This window comes from Acinonyx jubatus, chromosome A3 (genome assembly GCF_027475565.1).
Source record: "Acinonyx jubatus isolate Ajub_Pintada_27869175 chromosome A3, VMU_Ajub_asm_v1.0, whole genome shotgun sequence".
In the NCBI taxonomy this organism is placed as follows: Eukaryota; Metazoa; Chordata; class Mammalia; order Carnivora; family Felidae; genus Acinonyx; species Acinonyx jubatus.
In genome coordinates this window covers 72559575-72586379 of record NC_069388.1, presented here as the reverse complement: position 1 = coordinate 72586379, position 26805 = coordinate 72559575, and the positions used below count along the sequence as shown (strand labels likewise).

The 26805-nt window shown below is 35.9% G+C and overlaps 1 protein-coding gene and 1 pseudogene across 7 annotated transcripts in view; one reads left to right on the top strand and one right to left on the bottom strand.

Annotated features, from left to right (window-relative positions):
* The window catches only part of CCDC88A (coiled-coil domain containing 88A), a 134635-nt gene that overhangs the window by 53970 nt on the left and 53860 nt on the right, over positions 1-26805 (top strand). For all 7 annotated transcript variants that reach the window (XM_053200618.1, XM_027072427.2, XM_027072426.2 and 4 more), the window contains exons 8-12: positions 6856-7028; positions 20199-20280; positions 22679-22837; positions 24286-24432; positions 25018-25162. In XM_053200618.1, coding sequence (XP_053056593.1) covers positions 6856-7028; positions 20199-20280; positions 22679-22837; positions 24286-24432; positions 25018-25162 — 706 coding nt within the window. The remainder of the gene's footprint in view (positions 1-6855; positions 7029-20198; positions 20281-22678; positions 22838-24285; positions 24433-25017; positions 25163-26805) is intronic.
* On the bottom strand, positions 1935-4765 carry LOC113603121 (sushi repeat-containing protein SRPX-like; annotated as a pseudogene).

Genomic DNA, 26805 nt, shown 5'->3' with positions numbered 1-26805 from the left:
GACAGTTTTGAACTTATTTATAGAGAATTTGATTACTCTTTGGACTAATGAAAGACTTGTTGAAAGACTAATGAAAAAAGAAATTCCTAAAGGTTTTTTTTTTTTTTTTTTTCTGAACAAAACTTTCATGTTAGTATAGTTGGGAATTTTCAGGTTTTTTTCAGGCATTACAAGAGAAGAAGATAGAGGAAATAAAGAAATATTTTGGAGTGACAACTACATTTTTTTTTAAAAATCTAAGACAGGTCAAAAGAAGAGAGAATTGAAAAATGTCCCTAGTATACACCAAGCTTATCCTGAAATACTAAGATTATTTTATTTTCAGTCTGAGTTTTGACCCATGTGCTTTATCTTCTTTTTATATTAACATCTTTCTACTGCTTTATTCTTTTTCTGAAACATTCTTCCATTTTTATTTCTTCTATTTGTATTTTGATAAGGTGTCCTCCGACTTCTGAGGGCATGTATGAATTGTTTGATCTCACTCTGTGAAGTTATTAATATTGGGTGAAGAAGGATATTATTTTGGAGAATGTGAACAAAATATTTGTCATTATATGATCTATGTCAAAACTAAGGAATATGAAACACTATACTGATTGTTTGATGTATTATCCTATCATGCCTGACTATGCATTTTCATTGAATTTGTTTTTTTAACAAGCGAAAATTGGTCGTGTTCTCTTGTCTCAAGCTATTTGGGAAACAAGTTGCTAGCTGGTTTAAACCCCATTCTCTAGGGCAAAGTTTTTCAGTTTGGGCCACCAGTGGACTAATTAGAAAAGATCATTAAAAATAATTGTGGGGCATCTGGGCGGTTCAGTCAGTTAAGCGTCCAACTCTTGATTTTGGCTTAGGTCATTAATCTCATGGTTTGTGAGTTTGAGCCCTGTGTTGGACTCTGCACTGACAGCATGGAGCCTACTTAGAATTCTCTCTCTCCCTCTGTCTCTGCCCTTCCCCAACTCACATTTGCACTTTCTTGCTCTCTCATAATAAATAAACATTTTTAAAAAATAATAATTGTGAAAAATATTAAGTGTAATACAATAATACATAAATGTCATAACTTTGTATTATTCAACTAGATTGAAACAAGTTCTTATTTAGATTTTCCCTTTAGCTCTTCTGTTTTCTCCTCCAAAATATTTTAATATATTTTTCCCTCTAAAGTATTTATTTATTTACTTATTTTAAAATTTTTTTAATATTTTGTTTTTTATTTTTGAGAGACACACAGAGTGCAAGCAGGGAAGGGGCAGAGAGAGAGGGAGACATAGAATCCAAAGCAGGCTCCAGGCTCTCAGCTGCCAGCACAGAGCCTGATGCAGGACTCAAACTTGTGAACTGTGAGGTCATGACCTGAGCTGAAGTCAGACACTTAACCAACTGAGCCACCCAGGCACCCCATAAAAATATTTTATTTTATATAAAAATTTTATGTAAAAAAAACAGAGGAAAGTTTGGTGTCACACTGAATAAACACGTTGAAAGCATATGTATGGTTGTGGTTTGTAACTTTTCTACAAAACTTACCAGGCATGCTAGAGGAAAGAAAAAAGGAGTAAGTACAATATTCATAACATTTTTTGGAACACTTCAGAGTACAAAATGCATCATGCTCATTTTTAAGTGCACAGAAAGCTATAATAAAATTAGACTTTCAAAATTACAAATAAAAATCTGTACATAAGGATATTTTCAAGGCCCTTCCATGTGCATAGCACTATGTAGAAAGAAGAATGGAACTTCCAAGAGAAGAACCATCACAGCAGGTGTTACACATAGGTCTGCCTCTTTTCAGCTTGCAGACCCATCTCCTTGTAAGGGGAAGGTGTCACCCGGGTTGAAGAGGGCCATAGGCGTCACTAGTGCTCCTTGTCCACACTATGCTTATCCACAAGCACCATGCTAAAAGAATAGAGTAGGGGGGCGCCTGGGTGGCTTGGTCAGTTAAGCGTCCAACTTCGGCTCAGGTCATGATCTCGCAGTCTGTGAGTTTGAGCCCCGCGTCGGACTCTGTGCTGACAGCTCAGAGCCTGGAGCCTGTTTCAGATTCTGTGTCTCCCTCTCTCTCTCTGCTCCTCCCCTGTTCATGCTCTGTCTCTCTCTGTCTCAAAAATAAATGTTAAAAAAAATTTTTTTTAAAGAATAGAGTAGGATTTGCAGCAATAGCCTGAACTGCAGAGCTAATGCTGCAGACATAATCTTTGCTCCTATCCTGCTGATGAGGGCCAGGAACGTGCCTACCAGGTCCACTGCGGTGATGTGTCAAAGATCTAGGCCACACTGTGCTTGCTGAAGCATTCCCATTTGCAGCCAGTAGAAGAGAACTATGGATGTGGACACAGTGATCCTTTTCTCATAAAACTGGTATAGAAGTCATAAAACTGCTATTCTGACACCAACATTGACATTCATAGCTACACAGGTGGGCTCTGTGCCAGTTCAGGCCAGGTTGGATTGGTAGAATCATGCAGGGCTACCCTGTAGCTCATAGCCACTGATGCAGGAGAACTCACAGGTGGCTCTTACTACTGCTGCTGGAACATATCATGTAAGTGTTTTCTATTGTGTTGAGTTTACCTTTTTGTCTGACTTTAACTTGAAATATGCTAATGTCCTTAGCTCTGTCATAGACTACTGGCTCTTGTGACCTACTAGAAAATTTGAGTTAGGGCGGGGGGAGACACCTTTTAGAATAACATCAATTAGAATTGTTTCTGCTTTGTATCTTCCCTTGGGAGGGTCTCTGTGGAACCCAGACTGTCAGCTTAAGTTAAGCAATACATTCCTTCACACTTGGCCACTTAATTTTAGAAGGTTCCATAGCCACAAAGGAGGCTACTTGCCTGCTCCAGGCCTTTTTGCCCATACATGTATATCCTGGTAAGCGGTAGTATCCCAGGAGTTAAAGCAGGCACCATTTATGCACTTAAATACCCTCCATTTGCTGGCCTGGCAAAAGTAGGACATTACCTTTCAGTCAGTATTAAGAAGCTTCAGGCTGCTCACAGGATGCCCTTCCTTGTCAAAACAGAGCCTTTTTTTTTTTTTCTGTTTTGATTCATCTTTTGTTGTAATTGTTTTACTAGAATGTATAGTGTATAGAATGTATAGAATGTATCACTGTTTTTAATTACTTTTCACTTTTTATTCTGGTTAAAATTTTTCTTAATGTTTGTTTTTGAGAGAGACAGACTGTGAGTGGGGGAGGGGCAGAGAGAGAGGGAGAAACAGAATCTGAAACAGGCTCCAGGCTCTGAGCTGTCAGCACAGAGCCCACCGCGGGGCTCAAACTCGTGAACCCTGAGATCATGATCTGAGCCAAAGTGCGACGCTTAACTGACTGAGCCACCTAGGCGCCCCTTAACTTTCTTATTCTTAATTCCTTGTAACATGTATTTCTTAAATCCTCTTCTTTTACTAAAAACCAAATAGGAGATTTTAATGAATTTAAGATCTCTTTATTGTCACTGTTTATTTTATGCCAAGCTTTGTGTTACGTTTTAATATGCTGTCTTTGTAAGTCAGTATAATAACCTCATTTTAATAGATTGAAGATACTTGAGCTCAGAGAAATTAAGTAATTTGCTGAGTCTAACTCCAATGCCTGTTTTCCTGTTGTATAAAACCTTTGCTGAAGTCCATGAATGTGCTAGCACATCTCTGATTCTTTTCCTCAATTGGGAGTTCTGTAAGAATTATTAAATCTTCTGAATTTTTTCTTTGCTTTGATACATCTTTTTATGTTCGTACTTGGATGTATATTAATAAATATCTGCTGTTTGCAAGATCCTGTGCTAAGAGTGCTTGGGAGCAACAAATTCACAAACTTTCAAAAAAGGATCAAAGATCGTTACAATCTAATAGGGAAGTTATTTTAATAAAATAAGTGAGTTTTGGGGGCACTGGGTGTCTCAGTCAGTTAGGCGTCCAACTTTGGCTAAGGTCATGATCTCAGGGTTTGTGAGTTTGAGCCCCGCGTCAGGTTCTGTGCTGACACCTCAGAGCCTGGAGCCCACTTTGGATTCTGTATCCCCCTCTCTCTCTGCCCTTCCCCTGCTCATGTGCTTGCTCTCTCTCTCTCTCTCTCTCTCTCTCTCTCTCTCTCTCAAAAATAAATAAACATTAAAAACTTTTTAAAAAATAATTGAGTTTTTAAATTTTTTAAGTATTTAAAAAATTAGTTGATATAGTGTTATAGGAGTTTCAGGTGTACAGTATAGTAATTCAACACTTCCACACAACACCTTGTGCCCATCACAAGAAGTGCACTCCTTAATCCCCATCACCTATTTCACCCATCTTCGCTCCCCCCCGCCCCCCATACACACACCTGTCTGGTAACCGTCAGTTGATTCTCTACAGTTAAGAATGTTTTTTGGTTTGCCTCTTTCTCTTCTTTTTCCTCTTTGCTCATTTGTCTTGTTTCGTAAACTCCACATATGAGTAAAATCATATGGTATTTGTCTTTCTCTGACTTAACTTCGCTTAGTGTAATACTCTCTAACTCCATCTACATCGTTGCCAATGGCAAGATTCCACTCTTTTGGATGGCTGAATATTCAGTGTGTGTGTGTGTGTGTGTACATACCACAACATTAGCCATTCATCAGTCAGACATTTGGGCTGTTTCCATAGTTTGGGAATTGTAGATAATGCTGCTATAAACACTGGGGTGCATATATCCCTTTGAATTAACATTTTTGTATCCTGTGAGTAAATACCTAAGAACGGTTTCCTTATGTCTTAAAATAGACATAATGCCTCTATTGCAGGTTATAGTATTGGATGAAATCTTGTTGGAAAATCCTCTATCTAGGAGTTCAATAAATATTCATTCCCATTTCTTTTTCCCCAGAGAGTGGGCTATAGTTAGAGAATGGCATGGTAGTGTTAAATTAGAAAGTAAGGATGACATTTAAGGGCTTATTTGTAGTTTCATTCTGAGTAGGAACTCTATAGAGTAGCCAGGAAAATCTGGGCAGAAAGGAGGAGTTGAGTGGTTAAAGGTTCAGGCATATGTATAGGTGCCAAGGGAGTAATGGTAGTAAAGGAGGCATGGCACAAGAGAGGAATGGTTCCTTCATTGGAAAAATCTGAATATATTGAACAGAGAGCAGATGTGGAGTTGTAAAGAGAAAAGGAACTGATGAGAAGTCACATTCTGTAGTTTATCAATAGGCATACTGGAATCTGTGAAAGCAATAGTTGAAAAGACCTTGATTCAGGTGCTGAAATATATCCCAAGGATAAAGAAATGAATTCTGATGGGTGGTTTTTAAAAAAAGAAAAAGAAGAAGAAAAAAGAAGGATAAAAGTAATGATTCAGTGAGGGCATTAGAAGGCTTGGTGATAAGAAAGCAAAAATGGTGATTTCATTGTCCCAAGGTAGTTACCCCACCTATTCTGCCTGGAGTAAGACAGTTGAAATTACTAACAAAGACAATTTCTGTTTGCCCGAGAAGTTTGAAAGAAAAGCTGAGTAATTGGTTTAGAATAAGAATTTTTCAGTAAAAGGAAAATTGGAGGAAAATTATTGAGTCAGGTAAATGTAGGTTAGGTAGCCCTTAAAGTTCAGGTTTAGGGAAAGTAGAATGAGATTTATGTCCCTTGGAGAGACTCTAGAGAAAGGAATAAAGGAAGCATTGAGATGGGATGCAGATTAGAACTAGTCTTAAGAAAGAGAACATAGAAAGGATATGAAGTCAAGAGGCTGGCCCTGGAGTCTTGGCATTGCTATTAGTTTTGTGATCATGGACAAATCAATCTCTGTGCCTCAGTTACGTTACTGCAGAATTAAGAGATTAAACTAGGGTTGCCTGGGTGGTTCATTTGGTTGAGCATCTGACTCTTGATTTTGGGCTGGGTCATGATCTCGCAGAGCCCCCCGTTCAGGCTCTGTGCTGACAGTGCAGAGCCTGCTTGGGAATCTCTCTCTCTCCCTCTCTTTCTGCCCCTTTTCTGCTCTCTCGTGCGAGTGCATGCTTTCTCAAATAATAAATAAATAAATATTTTTTAAAAAGAGAGAGCAATTGAACTAAACCTCAGAGGTTCTCTTAGGTCCCGCTGAGGTCCCTGTTTACAATTCTAGAGCAATGTTGTGTGAAAATGGCAAGATTGCATTTCTGTGCTAATACAGTAACCACTAGCTCCATATGGATGTTATATACTTAAAATGTGGCTAGTGTCACTAAGGGACTGTATTTTTGACTTTTTAAATTTGTAGTTAACTATTTGTGCTATTGGCTACCTTATTGGACAGCATGGTTTTAGCCATATTGCGCTTGGGTTAATTTCTTTCCTTTGTCAACAAGTTTTTTACACCTTTCCAATAGTTGCTATCTAGTATAGTTATTTTACCACATTTGATTCCTTTATTAAAATATTAGGGAGGGAAAAAAGTATTAAGTCTTAATTCTAGTGTTATCTAGTAATAGCTAATCCATGAACTGTTGCGTGAAACTTTAAAAAAATTTTTTTTAATGTTTATTTATTTTTGAGAGATAGAGCACGAATGGGGAAGGAGCAGAGAGAGAGGGAGACACAGAATCTGAAGCAGGCTTCAGGCTCTGAGCTGTCAGCACAGAGCCCAACATGGGGCTGGAACTCAAGAACTGGGAAATCATTACCTGAGCCAAAGTCGGCGCTTAACTGACTGAGCCACCTGGGCGCCCCTGTGAAACTTTTTAAAAAGATAGCTAAATATCACAAAGTTAGATATTTTTGACCAATGAATTGTTTTGGTATTGCAGTATAGTACTTAAACTTAATGAATAGTGTTGGTGTGTTTAGTTCTCTGATATGTAGAATACTAACAGTGATTCTGTGTTTATTTTCATATTTCCTTAGACTATCGTAGAACTCTCTGAAGAACGGGATGGTCTTCATTTTTTACCCCATGCCTCTTCATCTGCACAGTCACCCTGTGGTTCTCCAGGCATGAAGCGAACAGAAAGTCGACAACATCTGTCAGTGGAACTGGCAGATGCTAAGGCAAAGATAAGAAGGCTTAGGCAGGAATTGTAAGTTGCTGATTTTCAAGGCTTATTGAATTTACACGGTTGCAAAGGTGACCTAAAAATGTTTTTCGTCTTATGGAATATAGATCAGTTGTTTCAGCTGCTAGCATGACTCTCAGTCAGAGTTCTCACTACCATTTGTTAAAATGAGAAAAATAAATAGACTGGCAGAAAGTTTTCCTAATCCTAAATCTTACTAATTTAAAGGTTGTCTTTATTCTGAATTTATGTCCTTTTTATCTTTCTTATATTAAAATGATCTTTCTTTTACAAAATATTGTTCTTCTGTGGCAAATTTGGGTCTCATTAATCTTTGGGGAGGTCTCCTTAATTTTTTAATTTTTATATTCTTTGAAATCTAAAATACTGGCAACCACTGGTTGCCAGTCAGGCAATAAGGTCAATAAGTTTAGCTCTTTTACAGGTCATTAAGTTTAGCTCTTTTAAAATTAATATTATAAAAGAGTGAATTGTTGGTGTACAGTATTACAAAAAATAATTTTGTGTTATATCTGTGTTGAGTAATTAAAATGCCTGAGTCATAGGCTTAGATATGGTAAATATTCATATTGGTTAGTGATGATGAAATTACATTTATTTAGCTTTAAAGATAATTTGAGAAAAGTCAGTATAAATTTCACATAAGCATTCCTTGGTGAATCACATGTAAAGACATAACCAGTCTCTGCTGGAGATATTTTGTACTGTAAAAAGAACAAAGGATTTTTATATTTGGGGCTTTTTTTCTTCTCTTCTCTTCTCTTCTCTTTTCTTTTCTTTTCTTTTCTTTCTTTTCTGTCTTTTTTTTTTTTTTTTTTTTTGGTTTGTTTTCCTGGAATTTGGGCTTCAGAGTATAGATTTAAAATTTAAAGCTACAATATAACAATTAAGTTTATTTACAGATTATTTAAAGCAGTTAGTTTAAGAAAGTGATTGAATATGCAAGGTAGAAAAAATATACAGTCTCTAGGAAAATTTGAAAACAAAAAAACTACAGCTTTCATTGTGGATGTCTGTGCTATTATGTATCTATTGAAGTGAACACGCCCAGGATATTCTATAAACAGCTGCACCAGGAAAATTAGAGAAGAGATTGCTGTTATTAGTTTGACTGGCAGTTAATGGATAGCCTAAACAGTGCACACTAGTTCGTTCCATATAATTTAGCACAATCTTCTCTAGTCTTTAGATAAAGCATGCAATTAGAACTGCAATGATGGCTGTGAATTCATTTAACATTTTGTACTATATTAGAATTTGATTTTTAAATGAAATTTACTTGGCCATGGAGTGTATTAAAATTCCAAACAACTTAGAGAGATTGGTAAAATTTGGTTTCTCATGTGCTGACTGGAAAATGTAAATGAATATTATTAATGAGTAAATAAATGTGTCAGATACAGAAGATATTCCCAATAACTAGCATTTCATCAAATACCATCTTTTGTCCTTTGAAAATGTGTTCCTTCACAGATATCTTTTATTAACATTTGTTCTAAGTCTTTTTGTTGGGATAGATCTTTACTGAAGTAATGAAGCATGGAAATCATGGTGGATAAAAATAGTTTAGGTTGCTTTCTACCTAATGGAAATAAATAATTGTAATGAGAACATGCAAATTAACTAATAGAATATTACTTACAGGTGGTACATTATACTATAATTGCTTTTGGTTTATTAACATACAGAGTAAAAAATATAATTTGCAATTTGGATGGAAGAAGTAATTCCTTATAAATTTCACTTTTATGTAGTAGTTAATACCCTATCAAAGACTTCCTTTAATAATTCTCTCTGTGTCAGCCTAGCAAAAAACATGTTTGCTACAGACCATGATTAATATAGATACTATTATGCATTATCCTCCATTGTATATTGATTGCATTGTAAGAAGTTAAGCTTCCAAGCTAAATTTGGTCAGATCATCACACTACAGAAAGTTAGATTTGAACAAAGTCGAGAATATGGCCCACTACTAGAGTAGCAGTCAAGAAACTACAGTGTGTGCACCAGACCTGCCCACCCCCCTCCCACTGCTTGCATTTATAAATAAAATTGTACTGAAACTAACAAACAAAAAAATAGTTCTCTCTGTTTCCATGGATCCCATATTTTTCAAAGTTTTTCTCTCATACAAATTAATAACTCTTTTTTTTCCCATAGTTACCTACCTTTATTTTTTTAATATGAAATTTATTGTCAAATTGGTTTCCATACAACACCCAGTGCTCATCCCAAAAGGTGCCCTCCTCAATGACCATCACCCACTTTCCCCTCCCTCCCACCCCCCATCAACCTTCAGTTTATTCTCATTTTTTAAGAGTCACTTATGGTTTGCCTCCCACCCTCTCTAACTTTTTTTCCCCCTTCCCCTCCCCCATGGTCTTCTGTTAAGTTTCTCAAGATCCACATAAGAGTGAAACCATATGGTATCTGTCTTTCTCTGTATGACTTATTTCACTTAGCATAACACTCTCCAGCTCCATCCACGTTGCTACAGAAGGCCGTATTTCATTCTTTCTCATTGCCAAGTAGTATTCCATTGTATATATAAACCACAATTTCGTTATCCATTCATCAGTTGATGGACATTTAGGCTCTTTTTATAATTTGGCTATTGTTGAGAGTGCTGCTATAAACATTGAGGTACAAGTGCCCTTATGCCTCAGCACTCCTGTATTCCTTGGGTAAGTTCCTAGCAGTGCATTGCTGGGTCATAGGGTAGATCTATTTTTAATTTTTTGAGGAACCTCCACACTATTTTCCAGAGCGGCTACACCAGTTTGCATTCCCACCAACAATGCAAGAGGGTTCCTGTTTCTCCACATCCTCTCCAGTATCTATAGTCTCCTGATTTGTTCATTTTAGCCACCCTGACTGGCGTGAGGTGATATCTGAGTGTGGTTTTGATTTTTATTTCCCTGATGAGGAGTGACTCCAGAATTGGACCCACAAAAGTATGGCCAACTAATCTTTGACAAAGCGGGAAAGAAAATCCAATGGAAAAAAAAGGCAGTCTCTTTAACAAACGGTGCTGGGAGAACTGGACAGCAACATGCAGAAGAATGAAACTAGACCACTTTCTTACACCATTCACAAAAATAATCTCAAAATGGGTAAAGGACCTGAATGTGAGACAGGAAACCACCAAAACCCTAGAGGAGAAAGCAGGAAAAAGCCTCTCTGACCTCAGCCGCAGCAATTTCATACTTGACACATCCCCAAAGGCAAGGGAATTAAAAGCAAAAATGAACTATTGGGAACTCATGAAGATAAAAAGCTTCTACACTGCAAAGGAAACAGTCAACAAAACTAAAAGACAACCGACGGAATGGGAAAAGATATTTGCAAATGACATATCGGACAAAGGGCTAGTATCCAAAATCTATAAAGAACTCACCAAACTCCACACCTGAAAAACAAATGATCCAGTGAAGAAATGGGCAGAAGACATGAATAGACACTTCTCTAAAGAAGACATCCAGATGGCCAACAGGCACATGAAAAATGCTCAGCGTCACTCCTCATCAGGGAAATATTAACTCTTTTTTAAATAACAGCTTTATTGAGGTAACTTATGTATCAGAAAATTCATCCTTTAAAAATGTAATTCAGTGGTTTTTAGTATATTCATAGAATTGTGCAACCATCACATAGTATCTAATTTTAAGATACTTTCATCAACCCCAAAGAAACCCCATACCCATTAGCAGTCATTCCTTATTCCTCTTTGCCCTTGGCTCTTGGGAACCTTTAATATATTTTGTGTTTCCCTGGATTTACTCATTCTGGACATCCATATAAATGGATATGGCCTTTTGTGTCTGGCCTCTTTCACTTAGCATAATGTTGTCAAGGTTCATCCATGTTGTAGCATGTATCATTATGTCATTCCTTTTTACAATAATAATCCATTATATGGATATACCACCTTTTGGTTACCCCTTTATGAGTCAGTAGATAATTGGAATGTTTCCACTTTTTGACTGTTATGAATAATGCTCCTAAGAACATTCATGATGAACATTTTTATGTGGGCATATGTTTTCAGTTTTCTTGGATATATACTGAAGAATGGAAATGATGGGCCATATGGTAGCTCTATGTTTAACCTTTTGAGTAACTGTCAAATTATTTGGCACACATTTTTACATTCCCACCAGCAATGTATGAGGGCTTCAGTTTCTCCATAACATCACCAATACTTCTTATTATATACCTTTTTGATTATAGGCATTCTAGTGGGTATGAAGGGATACCTCATTGTGGTTTTGACTTGCATTTCCCTGATGACTAAAGATGTTGAGAGTATCTTTTCATGTGCTGTTGGACATTTGTATATCCTCTTTGGAGAAATGTCTTTTCAGATCCTTTGCCCATTTTAAAATTGAGTTGTGAGATAAACTTTTAAGTGGATGGATGAAATAATGTGAACCCCTGGAAGTGTATTAGAAGTCAGTATAGCCTGCAGTTGAAACCATAGGAGTTTTGGTCATTTCTGACTTGGAAGAGAAATGGGAGGTGTGTCAAGAAGATCTCATAGAGATAATTACATTTCAACCTAGGCATTTATTGGGTATTCTAAAAAGGAACTGCAACAAGTTCAGTAGGCTATAAGGACAAGCATTACAAGAAATTAAGTTGAAAATGAAGGTGTAGATACATGGAAGGTCATGTATGCAGTACTTAGAAGGTTGGACTTTAAACAGTGGGGATCTGTGGAAGATTTTTTTGAATAGGAGAATAACATCAGTTTTATGTTTTAATGAAGAGATGCTAGCCTAGTAGTTGACTTTTTTTTTTTTAATCTAAGTCTAGTGGTTGACTCTTGGTGAATGTTCACATTGAAAAAATGAATTTCGGAGGCATACTGCCTGAGTGTGATTCCTGGCTCAACACACTCCTTCACTGAGTGACCATTGCCAACTTAACTTGATCTAAGGCTCTCAGTTTGCTAGCCCATTAAGTAGAAATAATAATTGTGCCTACTGTAGTGTTGTTGTGTGTGGTAAATATCTAAAGTGACCAGTAAATTTAAACTGATATCATTGGTACTTTTCTTAGAGACTTATGTGAAGATTGAGTGCTTGGCAAAGTGAAAAGTGCTTACAAAGGTGCCTGACACAGATAGTAAGAGCTTGATAATTGTTAGCCAAAAGATGGGCACACCACATGAAATCAGCAAAAAGGTCAGAGAATTAATATATAGAGGAGGAGTAGAGAACCTTATAGTGTGAAGTTGTGGAAGCCAAAGGAGAGAGGGTGTCAAGAAGAAATGAGTTAATTGTATTGATTTCTTGTAAAAGATCCAAAAATAATCCATTGGATTCATCACTAAGGAGGTAATTGACTGTACTGAAAAACAGTATTAGTAGGGAGGTGTAAATGGAAGCCTCATTGTTGGGGATAGAATGGGCAAATGGGTGCAAAAAGGAATTATTTCTTTTTTTTTTAAACGTTTATTTATTTTTGAGACAGAGAGAGACAGAGCATGAACAGGGGAGGGGCAGAGAGAGAGGGAGACACAGAATCTGAAACAGGCTCCAGGCTCTGAGTGGTCAGCACAGAGCCCGACGCGGGGCTCGAACTCACTGACCATGAGATTATGACCTGAGCTGAAGTCGGATGCTTAACCGACCGAGCCACCCAGGTGCCCCAAAAAGGAATTATTTCTTAATGAGGCTGGAACTCATGGATAACTTTTCTGGAAAAATTATTTAAATTCATACTTCACATACATCAAAGTGAACTTCAGATAGATTAAAGAGTTAAATGTAAAAAATGAAATAATGCTGAAAGAATCAGAAAGAAATATAAATGAGTATGTATTCTCTAGATGGTGAGGAGCTTTGCAAAAGAGCATAAGAAGTATTTATAAAAGAAGTGGTTCCTCTATTTGTATAAAATATGCTAAATATGTAAACATCCAGAAAAAAATAAAATTAAAAGCGTTTAAATATCCTTCAAAGAATTAAACAAAGAATTTTTATATGACCTAGCAATTCCACATCTAAATATATTCCCCCAAAATTGAAAACAGACTCAAAACAGGTACTTGTATGCTATTGTTCATTGCAACATTACTCCCAATAGCCAAAAGATGGCACCAACTGAAGTGTCCATGAACAGATTGTTGTTAAATAAACAAAATGTGCTGTTAGTATACAATGGAATATTTTTCAGGCATAAAAATGATGAAATTCTACTACCTGCTATAGCATGAATGAGTCCTGAAAACAGTTTGCTAAGTGAGGTAAGCTATATACAAAGGACAAATGTTGTATGATTCCACTTAAAATCTTTAATAGGCAAATTAGGAGACTGGTATATTAGGGAGTTGCTAGGGGTATGACAGAATTGGAGACTTACTGCTTAATGAAAACAGAATTGTTTGGGGTGATGAAAAAGATTAGGGAACAGGTTGTAGTGATAGTTTATTTAATAACATTGTAAATGTAATTAGTGCCACTAAATTTTCTTTTTTTTTTTTTAACTTGTTTTTATTTTTTTAATTTACATCCAAAATAGTGCAACAATGATTTCAGGAGTAGATAGATTCCTTAGTGCCCTTTACCGATTTATCCCATCCCCCCTCCCACAACCCCTCTAGTAACCCACAGTTTGTTCTCCCTTTTTATGAGTCTCTTCTGTTTTGTCCCCCTCCCTGTTTTTATGTTATTTTTGTTTCCCTTCCCTTAAGTTCATCTCTTTTGTCTCTTAAAGTCCTCATATGAGTGAAGTCATATGATTTTTGTCTTTCTCTGACTAATTTCACCTAGCATAATACCCTCCAGTTCCATCCACGTAGTTGCAAATGGCAAGATTTCCTTCTTTTTGATTGCCGGGTAATGCTCCATTGTATATATATACCACATCTTCTTTATCATTTCATCCATCGATGGACGTTTGGGCTCTTTCCATACTTTGGCTATTGTTGATAGTGCTGCTGTAAACATTGGGGTGCATATGCCCTTTCGAAACAGCACACCTGTATCCCTTGGATAAATGCCAGTAGTGCAATTGCTGGGTCGTAGGGTAGTTCTATTTTTAGCTTTTTGAGGAACCTCCATACTATTTTCCAGAGTGGTTGCACCAGCTTGCATTCCCACCAACAATGCAAAAGAGATCCTCTACTCCGCATCCTCGCATACATCTGTTGTTGCCTGAGTTGTTAGTGTTAGCCATTCTGACAGGTGTGAGGTGGTATCTCATTGTGGTTTTGATTGTATTTCCCTGATGATGAGTGATGTTGAGCATTTTTTAAGTGTCAGTTGGCCATCTGGGTGTCTTCTTTGGAGAAGTGTCTATTCATGTCTTCTGCCCATTTCTTCACTGGATTATTTATTTTTTGGGTGTTGAGTTTACTAAGTTCTTTATAGATTTTCGATACTAACCCTTTATCTGATATGTCATTTGCAAATATCTTCTCCCATTCTGTCGGTTGCCTTTTAGTTTTGCTGATTATTTCCTTCGCTGTGCAGAAGCTTTTTATTTTGATGAGGTCCCAGTAGTTCATTTTTGCTTTAGTTTCCCTTGCCTCCGGAGACATGTTGAGTAAGAAGTTGCTACAGCCAAGATTAGAGAGGTTTTTCCCTGTTTTCTCCTCAAGGATTTTGATGGCTTCCTGTCTTACATTGAGGTCTTTCATCCATTTTGAGTTTATTTTTATGTATGGTGTAAGAAAGTAGTCCAGGTTCATTCTTCTGCATGTCGCTGTCCAGTTTTCCCAGCACCACTTGCTGAAGCGACTGTCTTTATTCCATTGGATATTCTTTCCTGCTTTGGCAGATTAGTTGGCCATACGTTTGTGGGTCCAGTGCCACTAAATTTTCACTTAAAATGACTAAAATTGCAATTTTATGTTAAAAATATGCTACCATAATAAAAATAAAATTTGTTTTTAATTTTTTAAAAAAGCATTCAGCAACTGTATAGAAATATTTATAAATATCTTATAAATCATAAAAGGTAGGGGCGCCTGGGTGGCACAGTCAGTTAAGTGTCCAGCTTTGGCTCAGGTCACAGTCTCAGGATTCAGTTCATTATTTCAAGCCCTGCCTCAGGCGCTCTGCTATCAGCACAGAGCTGGCGTCTGAACCTCTGTCTCCCCCTCTTTCTGTCCCTCCCCTATTTGTACGCTTTCTCTCTCTCTCAAAAATGAATATTTAAAAAAATGGTAGAAGTTAATAGCTTTTTAAAAAGTTTTTATTTTAATTCCAGTTAGTTAATATACAGTGTTATATGAGTTTCAGGTGTACAATATAGTAATTCAGCACTTCCATACATCATCCGGTGCTCATCACAAGAAGTGTACTCCTTAATCCCCATCCCCTATTTCACCCATGTCCCCACCCACCTTCCCTCTGGTAAACATCACTTTATTCTCTATAGTTAGGAATCTTTTGGGGCGCCTGGGTGGCTCAGTCAGTTAAGCATCCGACTTCAGCTCAGGTCATGATCTCACCACTTATGAGTTCGAGCCCCGCATTGGGCTCTGTGCTGACAGCTCAGGAGCCTGGAGCCTGCTTTGGATTCTGTGCCTCCCTCTCGATCTGTCCCTCTCCTGCTCACGCTCTGTCTCTTTCTCTCAAAAATAAATGTTAAAAACAAAACTTGTTTTTAAATTAAAAAAAAAAAGAATCTGTTTCTTGGTTTGCCTCTCTCTTTTTTTTTCCCTCTTTGCTCATTTGTTTCTGAAATTTCACCTATGAGTAAAATCATACGGTATTTGTCTCCGACTTCTTTCACTTAACATAATATTCTCTAGCTCCATCCACATTGTTGCAAATGGCAAGATTTCATTCTTTTGGGTGGCTGAGTATTACTCCATTGTATATGTATGTACCATGTCTTCTTTCTCCATGGACATTTGGGCTGTTTCCATAGTTTGACTATTATAGATAAGCTGCTATAAACATTGGGGTGCTTGTGTCCCTTTGAATTAGTATTCTTGTATTCTTTGGATAAATACCTAGTAGTGCAATTGCTGACTGGTAGTGTAGTTCTGCTTTTAAATTTTTAATTTTTTCTAGAGACAGCACAAGCCAAGCCAGGGAGAGAGAGAGTTTTTTAATTTTCTTTTTTAATGTTTGTTTATTTTTGAGAGAGAGAGAGAGAGAGAGACAGAGAGTGCTAATGGGGAGGAGCAGAGAGAGGAAAACACAGAATCTGCAGCCATCTCCAGACTCTGAGGTGTAAGCGCAGAGCCCGATGCAGGGCTTGAGCTCACAAACCATGAGTTCATGACTTGAGCCAAAGTCAGACGCTTAACCAACTGAGCCACCCAGTCGCCTGAGAGAAAATCTTAAGCAGGCTCCACAAGCCTGATGCGAGGCTCAGTCCCACAACCCTGGGATCATGACCTGGGCAGAAATCAAGAGTTGGATGTTCAACTGACTGAGCCACCCAGGCATCCCATCTATTTTTAAGTTTTTGAGGAACCTCTATACTGTCTTCCAGATTGGCTACACCAGTTTGCATTCCCACCAGCAGTGCACGAGGGTTCCCCTTTCTCCACATCCTTGCTGTTGTGTTTGTGCTTTTGATTTTAGCCTTCCCGACAGGTGTGTGGTGATATCTCATTGTAGTTTTGATTTTTTTTTTCCCTGATGATGAGTGGTGTTGAGCATCTCTTCATGTGTCAGTATGTCATCTTTGGAAAAATGTTCATGTCTTCTACCTATTTTTTAATTGGATGGTTCATTTCTTGGGTGTTGAGTTTTACAAGTTTTATGTAGTTTGGATACTAACCCTTTATCAGATAGGTCATTTACAAATGTCTTCTCCCATTCCATAGGTTTGCCTTTTAGTTTTGTTGATTGTTTCCTTTGCTGTGCAGAAGCTTTTTATTTTGGTGAAGTCCCAATAATTGATTTTTGCTTTTGTTTCCCTTGCCTCAGGAGACATATCTAGAAGTTGTTACAGCCAATGTCAAAGAGGTCACTGCCTGTGTTTTCCTCTAGGATTTTTTATGGTTTGAGGTCTCACAGTTAGGTCTTTAATCCATTTTTAATTTATTTTTGTGTTTGTGTAAGAAAGTGGTCCGGTTTCATTCTGTTGCATGTTGCTGTCCAGTTTTTCAACACCATTTGTTGGAGAGACTGTCTTTTTCCCATTGGATATTCTTCCCTGCTTTGTCGAAGATCAATTGACTTTATAGTTGTGGGTTCACTTCTGCATTTTTCTGTCCTGTTCCCTTGATCTATGCATCAGTTTTTGTGCTAGTACTATACCTTTTGATCCTTTGTTCATAACTTTAAGTCTGGAATTTTGACGCCTCCAGTTTTGCTTTTCTTTTTCAATGTTGCTTTGGCTATTCAAGGTCTTTTCTGATTCCATGCAAATTTTAGGATTGTTTATTCTACTTGTGTGAAAAATGCTGTTAGTATTTTGGTAGGGATTGCATCAAATATGTAGATTGCTTTGGGTAGTATAGACATTTTAATAATATTTGTTCTTCCAATCCGTGTGCATAGAATGTTTCTCCATTTCTTTGTGTCCCCTTTAATTTATTTCATCAGTGTTATATAGTTTTCAGAGCAGAAGTCTTTCACCTCCTTGATTAGGTGTATTCCTAGGTTTCTTAATATTTTGGTGCTTTTGTAAATGGGACTGATTCCTTAATTTGTCTTTCTGCTACTTCATTATTTTTGTATAGAAATGCAACAGATAGTCTGTATGTTCATTTTGTATCCTGTGACTTTGCTGAATTCATGTATCATTTCTAGCAGGTTTTTTGGTGGAATCTTTCGAGTTTTCTTTGTAGAGTATCATGTCATCTGCAAATAGTAAAGTTTTACTTCTTCCTTGCCTGTATGGATGCCTTTTATTGCTCTTTGTTGTCTGATTGCTGTGGTTAGAACTTCCAGTACTGTGTCATACAACAGTGGTGAGAGTCCCTGTCTTGTTCCTAACCTTGTTTCTGACCTTAGGGGAAAAGCTCTGTTTTTCCCCATTGAGCATGGTATTCACTGTGTTACTCACATGTGGCCTTTATTATGTTCAGGTATATTCGCGTCTAACTCTACGTTGTTGAGGGTTTTATCGTGAATGGATTTGTACTTTGTCGAATGCTTTTTCTGCATGTATTTAGAATGGTCATATAGTTTTTATCCTTTCTTTCATTAATGTGTATCACATTGATTTGTGAATATTGAACCACCTTTGCAACCCAGGAATAAATCCCACTTAATTGTGGTGAATGACTCTTTTAATGAATTGTTGGATTTAGTTTGCTAGTATTTTATTGACCGTTTTTGCTTCCATGTTTGTCAGGGATACTGGCATATAGTTCTGTTTTTAGTGGATTCTTTATCTTTTAGTGGATTCACTATGTTTTTTAGTGGATTCTTTATTCTTCCCTCATAGAATGAATTTGGAAGATTTCCTTCCTTTTCTATTTTTTTGAATAGTTTTAAGAACAGGTATTAACTCTTTTTTAAATGTTTGGGAGATTTGGGGTACCTGGGTGGCTCAGTTGGTTAAGTGTCCAGCTCTTGATTTCGGCTCAGGTCGTGATCTCACAGTTTGTGAATTGGAGCCCCACATGGGGATTCTCTGTCTCCCTCTCTCTCTGCCCCTTTCCTGCGTTCATTCTCTGTCTCTCTGTCTCTCTCTCAAAAATAAATAAACAAACTTAAAAACATTTTTTTTAATGCTTGGTAGATTTACCTCTGAAGCCATCTGGCCCTGGACCTTTGTTTGTTGGGAGATTTTGATTACTGATTCAACTTCTTTGCTGGCTGTTAGTTGGTTCAAGTTTTTTGTTTCTCCTGTTTCAGTTTTGGTAGTTTATATATTTCCAAGAATTTATCCATTTCTTCCAGGCTGTCCTAGTATTCAAATAAATGCAAATTAGGATAATAACTCAAAAATTTTCAATTGTTAACTTGTTTCTCATGTAGGTAATTTTATCCTCTGATGCTTGCATTATAAATTGGTAATGACCTTTCTGCAGGGATGTTGACAGTACATTTCAGGAACCTTTAAACATGTATGTACTTTTAGAAATCTGTCCTGAAACATATACGAGGTTTTCTTTGTGGTTTTTTGGCTTTTTTTTTTTCCCTTTTAAGTAATCTACACCCAACATGGGGCTCAAATTCATGACCCTGAGTTCAAGAGTCACATGCTCTTTGGACTGAGCCAGCTAGGTCCCCCTTATATACACAGTATCTTATGCATAATGAGTTTATTTACCAAAACATTATTCATTACAATGAAAATGGAGTCCACAAAGGGACTGTTTCTCAATTAAAAATTATGGTTCTCAAAAAAGTACAGGTATTATGAGAGGTCAGCAACAGATTGTGCAGTGAATGCTTTACCTTTTTTAATTAAAGAACAGAAGGTGGAAAAGTAGAGTTAGTGAATGGAAACTTGAGTTTGAGCAGCTTGGCTCTGAAAGGGAGATAGGAAATGGGGGAAGTAAAGTAGTATAAAGAGAAGGAAAAGAATAGAAATTGGAAGATGTTTATAGACTACAGGGAAGAAACCAATAGGGACATAAATATTTTAGGTATTTGTGTGGCAGTGTGTACTTTTCCTTTAGGCCACAGTAAATGTTGAAAATAGTTGGAGATCCTTTTAAGACTCAGACCACCCCCAGGGCACTTGGGTGGCTTAGTCAGGTAAGCATCCGACTTGGGCTCAGGTCATGATCTCACACTATGTGGGTTCAAGCCCCGTGTCGGGCTCTGTGCTGATAGCTCAGAGCCTGGAGCCTGCTTTGGATTCTGTGTCTCCCTCTCCCTCTGCTCCTCCCCTGCATTATATTTATATATATATATAAATGACTCAGACCCACATAGTAGTGCCTTGCTTAAAAACTCTTCCAGTGTATTTGTCTTTGATGAGTGAGAAAGACAAAAAGGAGAGTGAGAATGGGGGATGGGAAAAAAGCTGAAGAGAGAGAAACTACCTTATAAACTATGAGGATGTCAGTCATCAAGATTAGCCTTTGGGGAACTTTAAAGGGGAGTCTGATTGATGTCATCAAATCATATACATTCTTAATATCCATTTCTTTGTCTTTTTCCCCTCTGTTAGCGTATGGCTAATTTGGTTTTCAACTAGATATTTAGTAATGATAATATATTTGTATTGATGCAGATGATGATCACAGTTTTCAAAAACATTAAACTGATTATTTAATTGACAATTTTTTCATTTAAGGGAGGAAAAAACTGAACAGTTGTTGGACTGTAAACAAGAACTTGAGCAAATGGAAATAGAACTAAAAAGGCTGCAACAAGAGGTTTGTACCAGAAACTTTATTATATAGGACCAGTATGTAATTAGAAATTGATTTTACTCCTTATAATTTATAGCCTTTATCTTAGTGTTTTATGAGGTCACTGAGGCTTAAAGATGCTTTTTCAGTGTTTTTCTGTTCTAAAATCCCAAAACTGGAATTCATAGTCTTTGGACTTTGCTTTTTCTTTATCAGTGCTGCTCATACTTTGCTAGAATTCAGAAGAAACTCTTAGGATTCAGGTAGTTCCAACTTTCTCTTTTTATGTATTTGGTTTGTGTGGGCTTGGAAGCTAGAATAACCCTACTGTAAACTATGCTGCTTTATGTGTATCTCCCTAGGTCTCTGGTCTCTCTGATAGTTATGGTAACTTATATATGACACGGTGCTTTTTAATTTTTTTACCTTTTAAAAATTATTTTTATTTTACTAAAGCTTTGTGGTTTTTTTCATCTCGAAGCAAGATTGTTTGAGACTTCACTTTGGGGTGGGGGAGGTGCACCTGGGTTGCTTAGTCATTTAAGTGTCTGACTCTTGATTTCAACTCAGGTCATGATCTCATGGTTTGTGAGTTTGAGCCCAGTGTCAGGCCCTGCACTAACTGTGAAGCCTGCTTGGGATTCTCTTTCTGTCTCTCTCTCTGTCCCCTCCCACTCGCACTGTCCCTCTTTCTCCCTCTCTTTCTCTCTCTCTCTCTCAAAATAAATAAATAAACTTAAAAAAAATTCACTTTTTTAAATGTTTGTTATGTTTCATTTGTATTTGGTGGTAGTGCACAATGTCTTCTTTTACCCGTAAATGGTAAGGATTATGGTGAAGCTAGATAATTATTTTTTCTCCTTATTTCCCCTAACTTGCTATTTTTAATTCAGGGAATACTCCACTTGCAGGATCATAAACTTGGACCTTTCTAGATGAATGAGATGGGAATCAAAATCTTCATTTCTAGATATGCTGTGGCTGCTATTCTGTTTCTTAATAGTATGGTTTTTTGTATGTGTGCTTACTGTAAAACAGTGAGTGGTTCTCAATCTTTTGGTCTCAAGGCTCTTTTCTCCTATTAAAAATTAATGAGGATTGTTTGATGTAGATTATATCTATTTTCTATATTTGAAATTAAAACTTAGAATTTGAAAAATGTTTATTTAAAAATAATTATTCCATGTTAACATAAAAATTACATGCTTATAACCATTATTTTCCAAAACAAAACAACAACAAAAAAAGAATGTTGGTACTCTTACATTTTTGCAAGTCTTTTTTTTTTTTAATCATTTTTGCAAATCTCTTTAATGCCTCGCTTAACTAAAAACTACTAAATTCTCGTATCTGTTTTTCGTTCGGTGTATTATCACATGCCATGTAGCCTCTGGAAAACTCCACTCTGCGCTCATGAGAGAATGACAGTGAAAAAAGCAAATAATGGTTTGGTGTTATTATGAAAATGGTTTTGACCTCATGAACATAAAACCCTTTCAGGGCCCCACAGATATCTCTGGAACATACTTTGATAACTTGTTTTAAAAGATTACGAGAGAGCTATTAAATATTGAATTTTAATACTTGTCTTAAATGTTATTAAGATAAACACTAATCATATGCAACTAATCATTCACTTGGAAGTTTTGAAAAACTCAGCAGAATTTTGGTATATTATAATACATCTGGATGGAAACGTAATTTCTCTAAAGTAACTAACGACCAACTTTAGTAATACTGTTTGCCTCTTCTGTATTTTCATTATCCTGTATTTTAAAGTTAACTTTTACACCTTAAATTAATTGCAAATGGTTATGTTAACTAGAGGTTAACTTATTTGAAATATCCTGATATTTTTTATATTCCTAAATAATCATTACATAAAAATTTATATGTAGGTGTGTTTTTATTTGCATATGAATATATATTTTAAAATAATTTATATTGATTTTTTAAAAAAAGACCTCATATATCTCCCCATCCCATTTTATTTTATATATATACATTTTTTAACAGGTTTTAACTCGCTGTATTTTTCTTGTATAAAACTATGTGGTGGCCACAGCTGGAGCTTTGGTCCTCTGCATGGAGACTCTGATGTGGGTCTTCACAAAATGGTCAGTGAATTCCTGATAGGGAGACTTGATGAACAGTTTCTTTCCAGAGTTCAGGGTGACATAGCTGTAGGTCTTGGAAATGCCATCAGAAGTGGCCTTGGCGAAGTTGCCCAGCCAGGGTGACAGTGCAGCCTCTGGCCAAGGTATAGCATTGGTCAATACTGGCCCTCATCAACAGCTTCTTTTAAAATTCACACTTTTAAAGCATACAATTTGTTGGGTTTGTTTTTTAAATTCATTGAATTGTGCAACCAGAGATTATCAATTTGAAAATAGAAAATAAAATATTAATTGTTTATATTTAGAACATGAATTTGCTTTCGGATGCTCGTTCTGCTAGAATGTACCGAGATGAATTAGATGCACTTCGGGAGAAGGCAATCAGAGTGGATAAGCTTGAAAGTGAAGTCAGCAGATACAAAGAAAGACTACATGATATTGAATTTTATAAGGCAAGAGTTGAGGTATGTTGCATAATTTAAACCATTCACAATTATTTTGTTTAAAAGTTAAGTTTTTTCAAACTGCATGTAATAAACTTAAGGAACTTTTGAAATGTTGAACAAACTGTAAATACCTCTAGGTGCTGATCTTATGGTGGTAGATCAGCATATTGCTTATACTTGTAAAAAGGGATCTCTGGACATTATTAATTTTATTGAACTGTTTCAAGTTCTTTCATTCTTTTATTTAGTCTTATAGGTAGGAAAGACTTGAAGTCCTTCCCTCAAAGTCAAAATAAAGTATATACTTCTAATTTCAAACTTGTTTCTAGAAGTGAAAGCAAAGCATGTTTCTGATCACTGTTCAACTCAGAATGCTAAACTAGGATTAATGAAGGCACTCTCTCAATCTCTCCCGTAATAATATGTGTGTGGGTGTATTTGTATGTGTGTGTGTAGAAAAAGACAATTTTTCTTACTTAATGGTTGCAGTTCAGTGTTACATGAAGTTGAGTTTGACAGCAAGAATTTGACAGTACTTGCTTCTACATTCTGTTTTTCTTTCCGAGTTAACTTCTTCATTTCTTCAAACAGAGGAGAGTTTTATCAGTTTCAGTATGGTGATAAGAAGGAAGGAGTATGCAAAATCAAGAAGTGAGAACATTACAACAGAAAGTAGTTAGAACATTTTAGCCTGAAAATTACCAGAAAATAGACCCAGTAGATAGCAAAGATAAGGTGCCTATTAATTCTTTGCCATTTATTGAAACAATATATGCATGGCACTGTTAAGAGATCCTTATAAATGCCACTGTTTTAATATACTTTCTTTTGACTTTAGTTTATAAACCACTAGCATATAGTTCAGCAAGACAGATTTGTGAACACATGTCTTCAAAACATATGTATGGATTTTAAGCGTTTTCTCAAGATGTTTATGTAAAATATTTATTAATAGAGCCTTAGTTTATGGTCTCTGTGAGTCTTAGCACAGGTCTTGGTATTTTACTCAAAAACCCAAGCCCTTTACTTTCAAGTTACAGTTTAAGTAGAGAGAAATCTTTAAATCTATTTCAGCAAAAAAATTAAGCCCTGATTCTATGGCGATTTGTTTGTGTCTTAAATATCAGAGAGACTACTTATACTTAGTTCCTTATTCTTGTGACTAAAGGAATTTAAATGTACCCTGACAATTTTATGTGAATTGTAGTTGTGTTACTCATCCTAGCATAAGTATTGAGTATTACGTTTGCATGATAGCAATAGCGTAATAAATTCTGAGGGAAAAAATGAAACCAGGAAAACATTAACTGTATCTCTATTTTCAGTAGCTTTTACTCTTGCATAAAGAACTGTTGATAGAGACAGCTTAATGTCTTACCTTACAATAAAGAATTTATGTTTTAGAGCTTTGAAAAATTAACAGATACTAATATATTTGTGATAAAGCCTATTTGAAATTTTTATAGGAATTAAAAGAAGATAATCAAGTTTTATTAGAAACAAAAACCATGTTGGAAGATCAATTAGAAGGAACTAGAGCTCGTTCTGATAAATTACATGAATTAGAAAAAGAGAATTTACAACTGAAAGCTAAACTGCATGATATGGAAATGGTAAGTAATGTAAGGTTGATCAGTTGCGTGGCCTCCAAGGAAATCTCAGATTGATCTGATTTCCCCATAATGACAACAATGGCTAGCTCCTGTGGCTTTAACAGAGAAGAGGTAGCTAAGTAAATTAGAAGCTTCCAATTCTGTATAAAAACAGGAGTAGTAAAAATTTCTGCTTTTGTTAGACATATTAGTTATTAATTTTGTCTTCTCCTTTGAAAACACCCTAATAAGTTGTTGTGTAAACATGCCTTTAAAATATAGAAGGAAAACAATTTGCTAAAATTTAGCATTAGGTCAGGTATCATTTATTATACCAGTAAATATATTAAAATATATGAAGAAAAGTTTTCAGTGTTCCCAAGGATCACTTTAAAAGGATATCAAAGACCTGGTCAATATAATGACTAGTATTAAGAATGATAACTGATTATTGCCTTCAAACTGAAAATTTTAAGGAACTCAAAATTTATCCTATATTATTCAGTTTCTGATAAATAAAAGTTATAAGTAATAGAACATATTTAGCTTGAAATTGTACTGTTTCTTAGCTTTCATTTCTTTTCCTACTCCCTGACAATAAAAAAGGAACGTGATATGGATAGAAAAAAGATTGAAGAATTAATGGAAGAAAATATGACTTTGGAAATGGCACAGAAACAAAGTATGGATGAATCATTACATCTTGGCTGGGAGCTGGAACAAATATCTAGAACTAGCGAACTCTCTGAAGGTATTCCCGATATTTTTTTAATGTAAATGCATAAATGAATGCATGAAATTGTATTTATGCTTACATTTTTGGATATTTTATTACAATTTTTTATTTTCCCCAGCCGGAGATGTCTAAGAGGCCAGATGTCTCCCTAGATAGTTCACAGAGTAGTATGTTCATGGCCGCATTCCTGGGTCTTGTCCTTATCTTTACACATCTTACAACTCAACTTTATGAGTGTAGTAACAGATTTGATCAGTTTTTTAGGCACTGTTTCACATTAACATCATAGGAAGCTGAGATACCAAGTTTATTAACTTGTTTTGAGAAATAAAGCCATCTACTAAATAGAACAGAAAAGTCATACTAGCTGGTCAGTGTGTTCTTTAACTATAGACAAACCTAAACAAGAAGTCAAAACATATTGGGAAGATTCTTAGGTCAGTATATAGCCAGAAGAAAGCAAGTTAAGGATCTTTATGGCTACTTTCATCAATTTATGTACTCTCTCTCCATTTTAGCACTGTATCTACCAAGCAGTCCAGCCCAGTTATACCCTAGAGATAATGAAAGACCCTCAGATAAATTGTTAACTTTGTTCTTTTTTCCTTATTTGGGTTATAGCCTTCAGTATGCTGATACTGATTTACTTTATTGAAATTATGTCCAGGTCACATTTATTTGAATTAGATTCGTTCCAGAATTCCTCAGTTACCTAGTATTAGATTATTTCACCTGCTTTCCTTCCTTCCAGATATTTATTAAGCATCTACCATGTGTAAAATATTATATCCAGCCCTGTGGATATGATGCTGAGGTTGACGAGGTCTGAGAGAGCTTATAATCTGATATTTATAGGATACTTACTTCTACAGATGACCTATCATATTTTTTTACCATTAGGCTTTTCCTAATTTTACACATGAGAACCTAATTTCAAATTCTGGGACCCCCATGTAAATTGACTACACAGTAAGTGATGATATTCAGACCGTGAACTTGCTGAGATATATTACTTAAAATATTTGTGGAACTTTTTTATTGTATTTTTTGTGAAATTGAGTTATTAAAAAACAATTCAAACTTAAATGTTTTCTACTGCTAGTTAAAATTACAGTGTTAAGAGTTTCCTCATCAGTTATATGGGAACAATAAAATAGTATTACCTTGTACAGTTATTGTGAAGATTGAATTTGTTACTGCTTATGAAGCCATTAGTAGAGTACCTGGTAAATGGTAGTTATTTAGAGTGTTTATTATTTTTATCATCGTTGTTGTCGTCATTGTCATCATCATCATCATCATCATCATCATCACCATCACAGTTGTTTTGCAGTTCATCTTAGCTGGGGTCATAGATCTGAATATTTGTTTTAATATGGTGTGTTTTGTTTTGTTTTTTAACTATACAAGAGAATTGCTTTCCAGAAAATCTGTGAAATGTGGAAAAATATAAAGGAAGAAATTAAAGTTCCTAATAATTTCTGAAACCCCTTTGCATTTAAAAAAATTGCCTCCAGAATTTTTCTACAAATAGATATTTTAGACATCATCAGATCAATTTGTATATACAATTCAGGTTCTTCTTTTCACCTAAGATTATAACGTAGGCATTTTTCCATGTTGTTAAATATGTGTTCTAAGGGGGCTCCTGGCTAGCT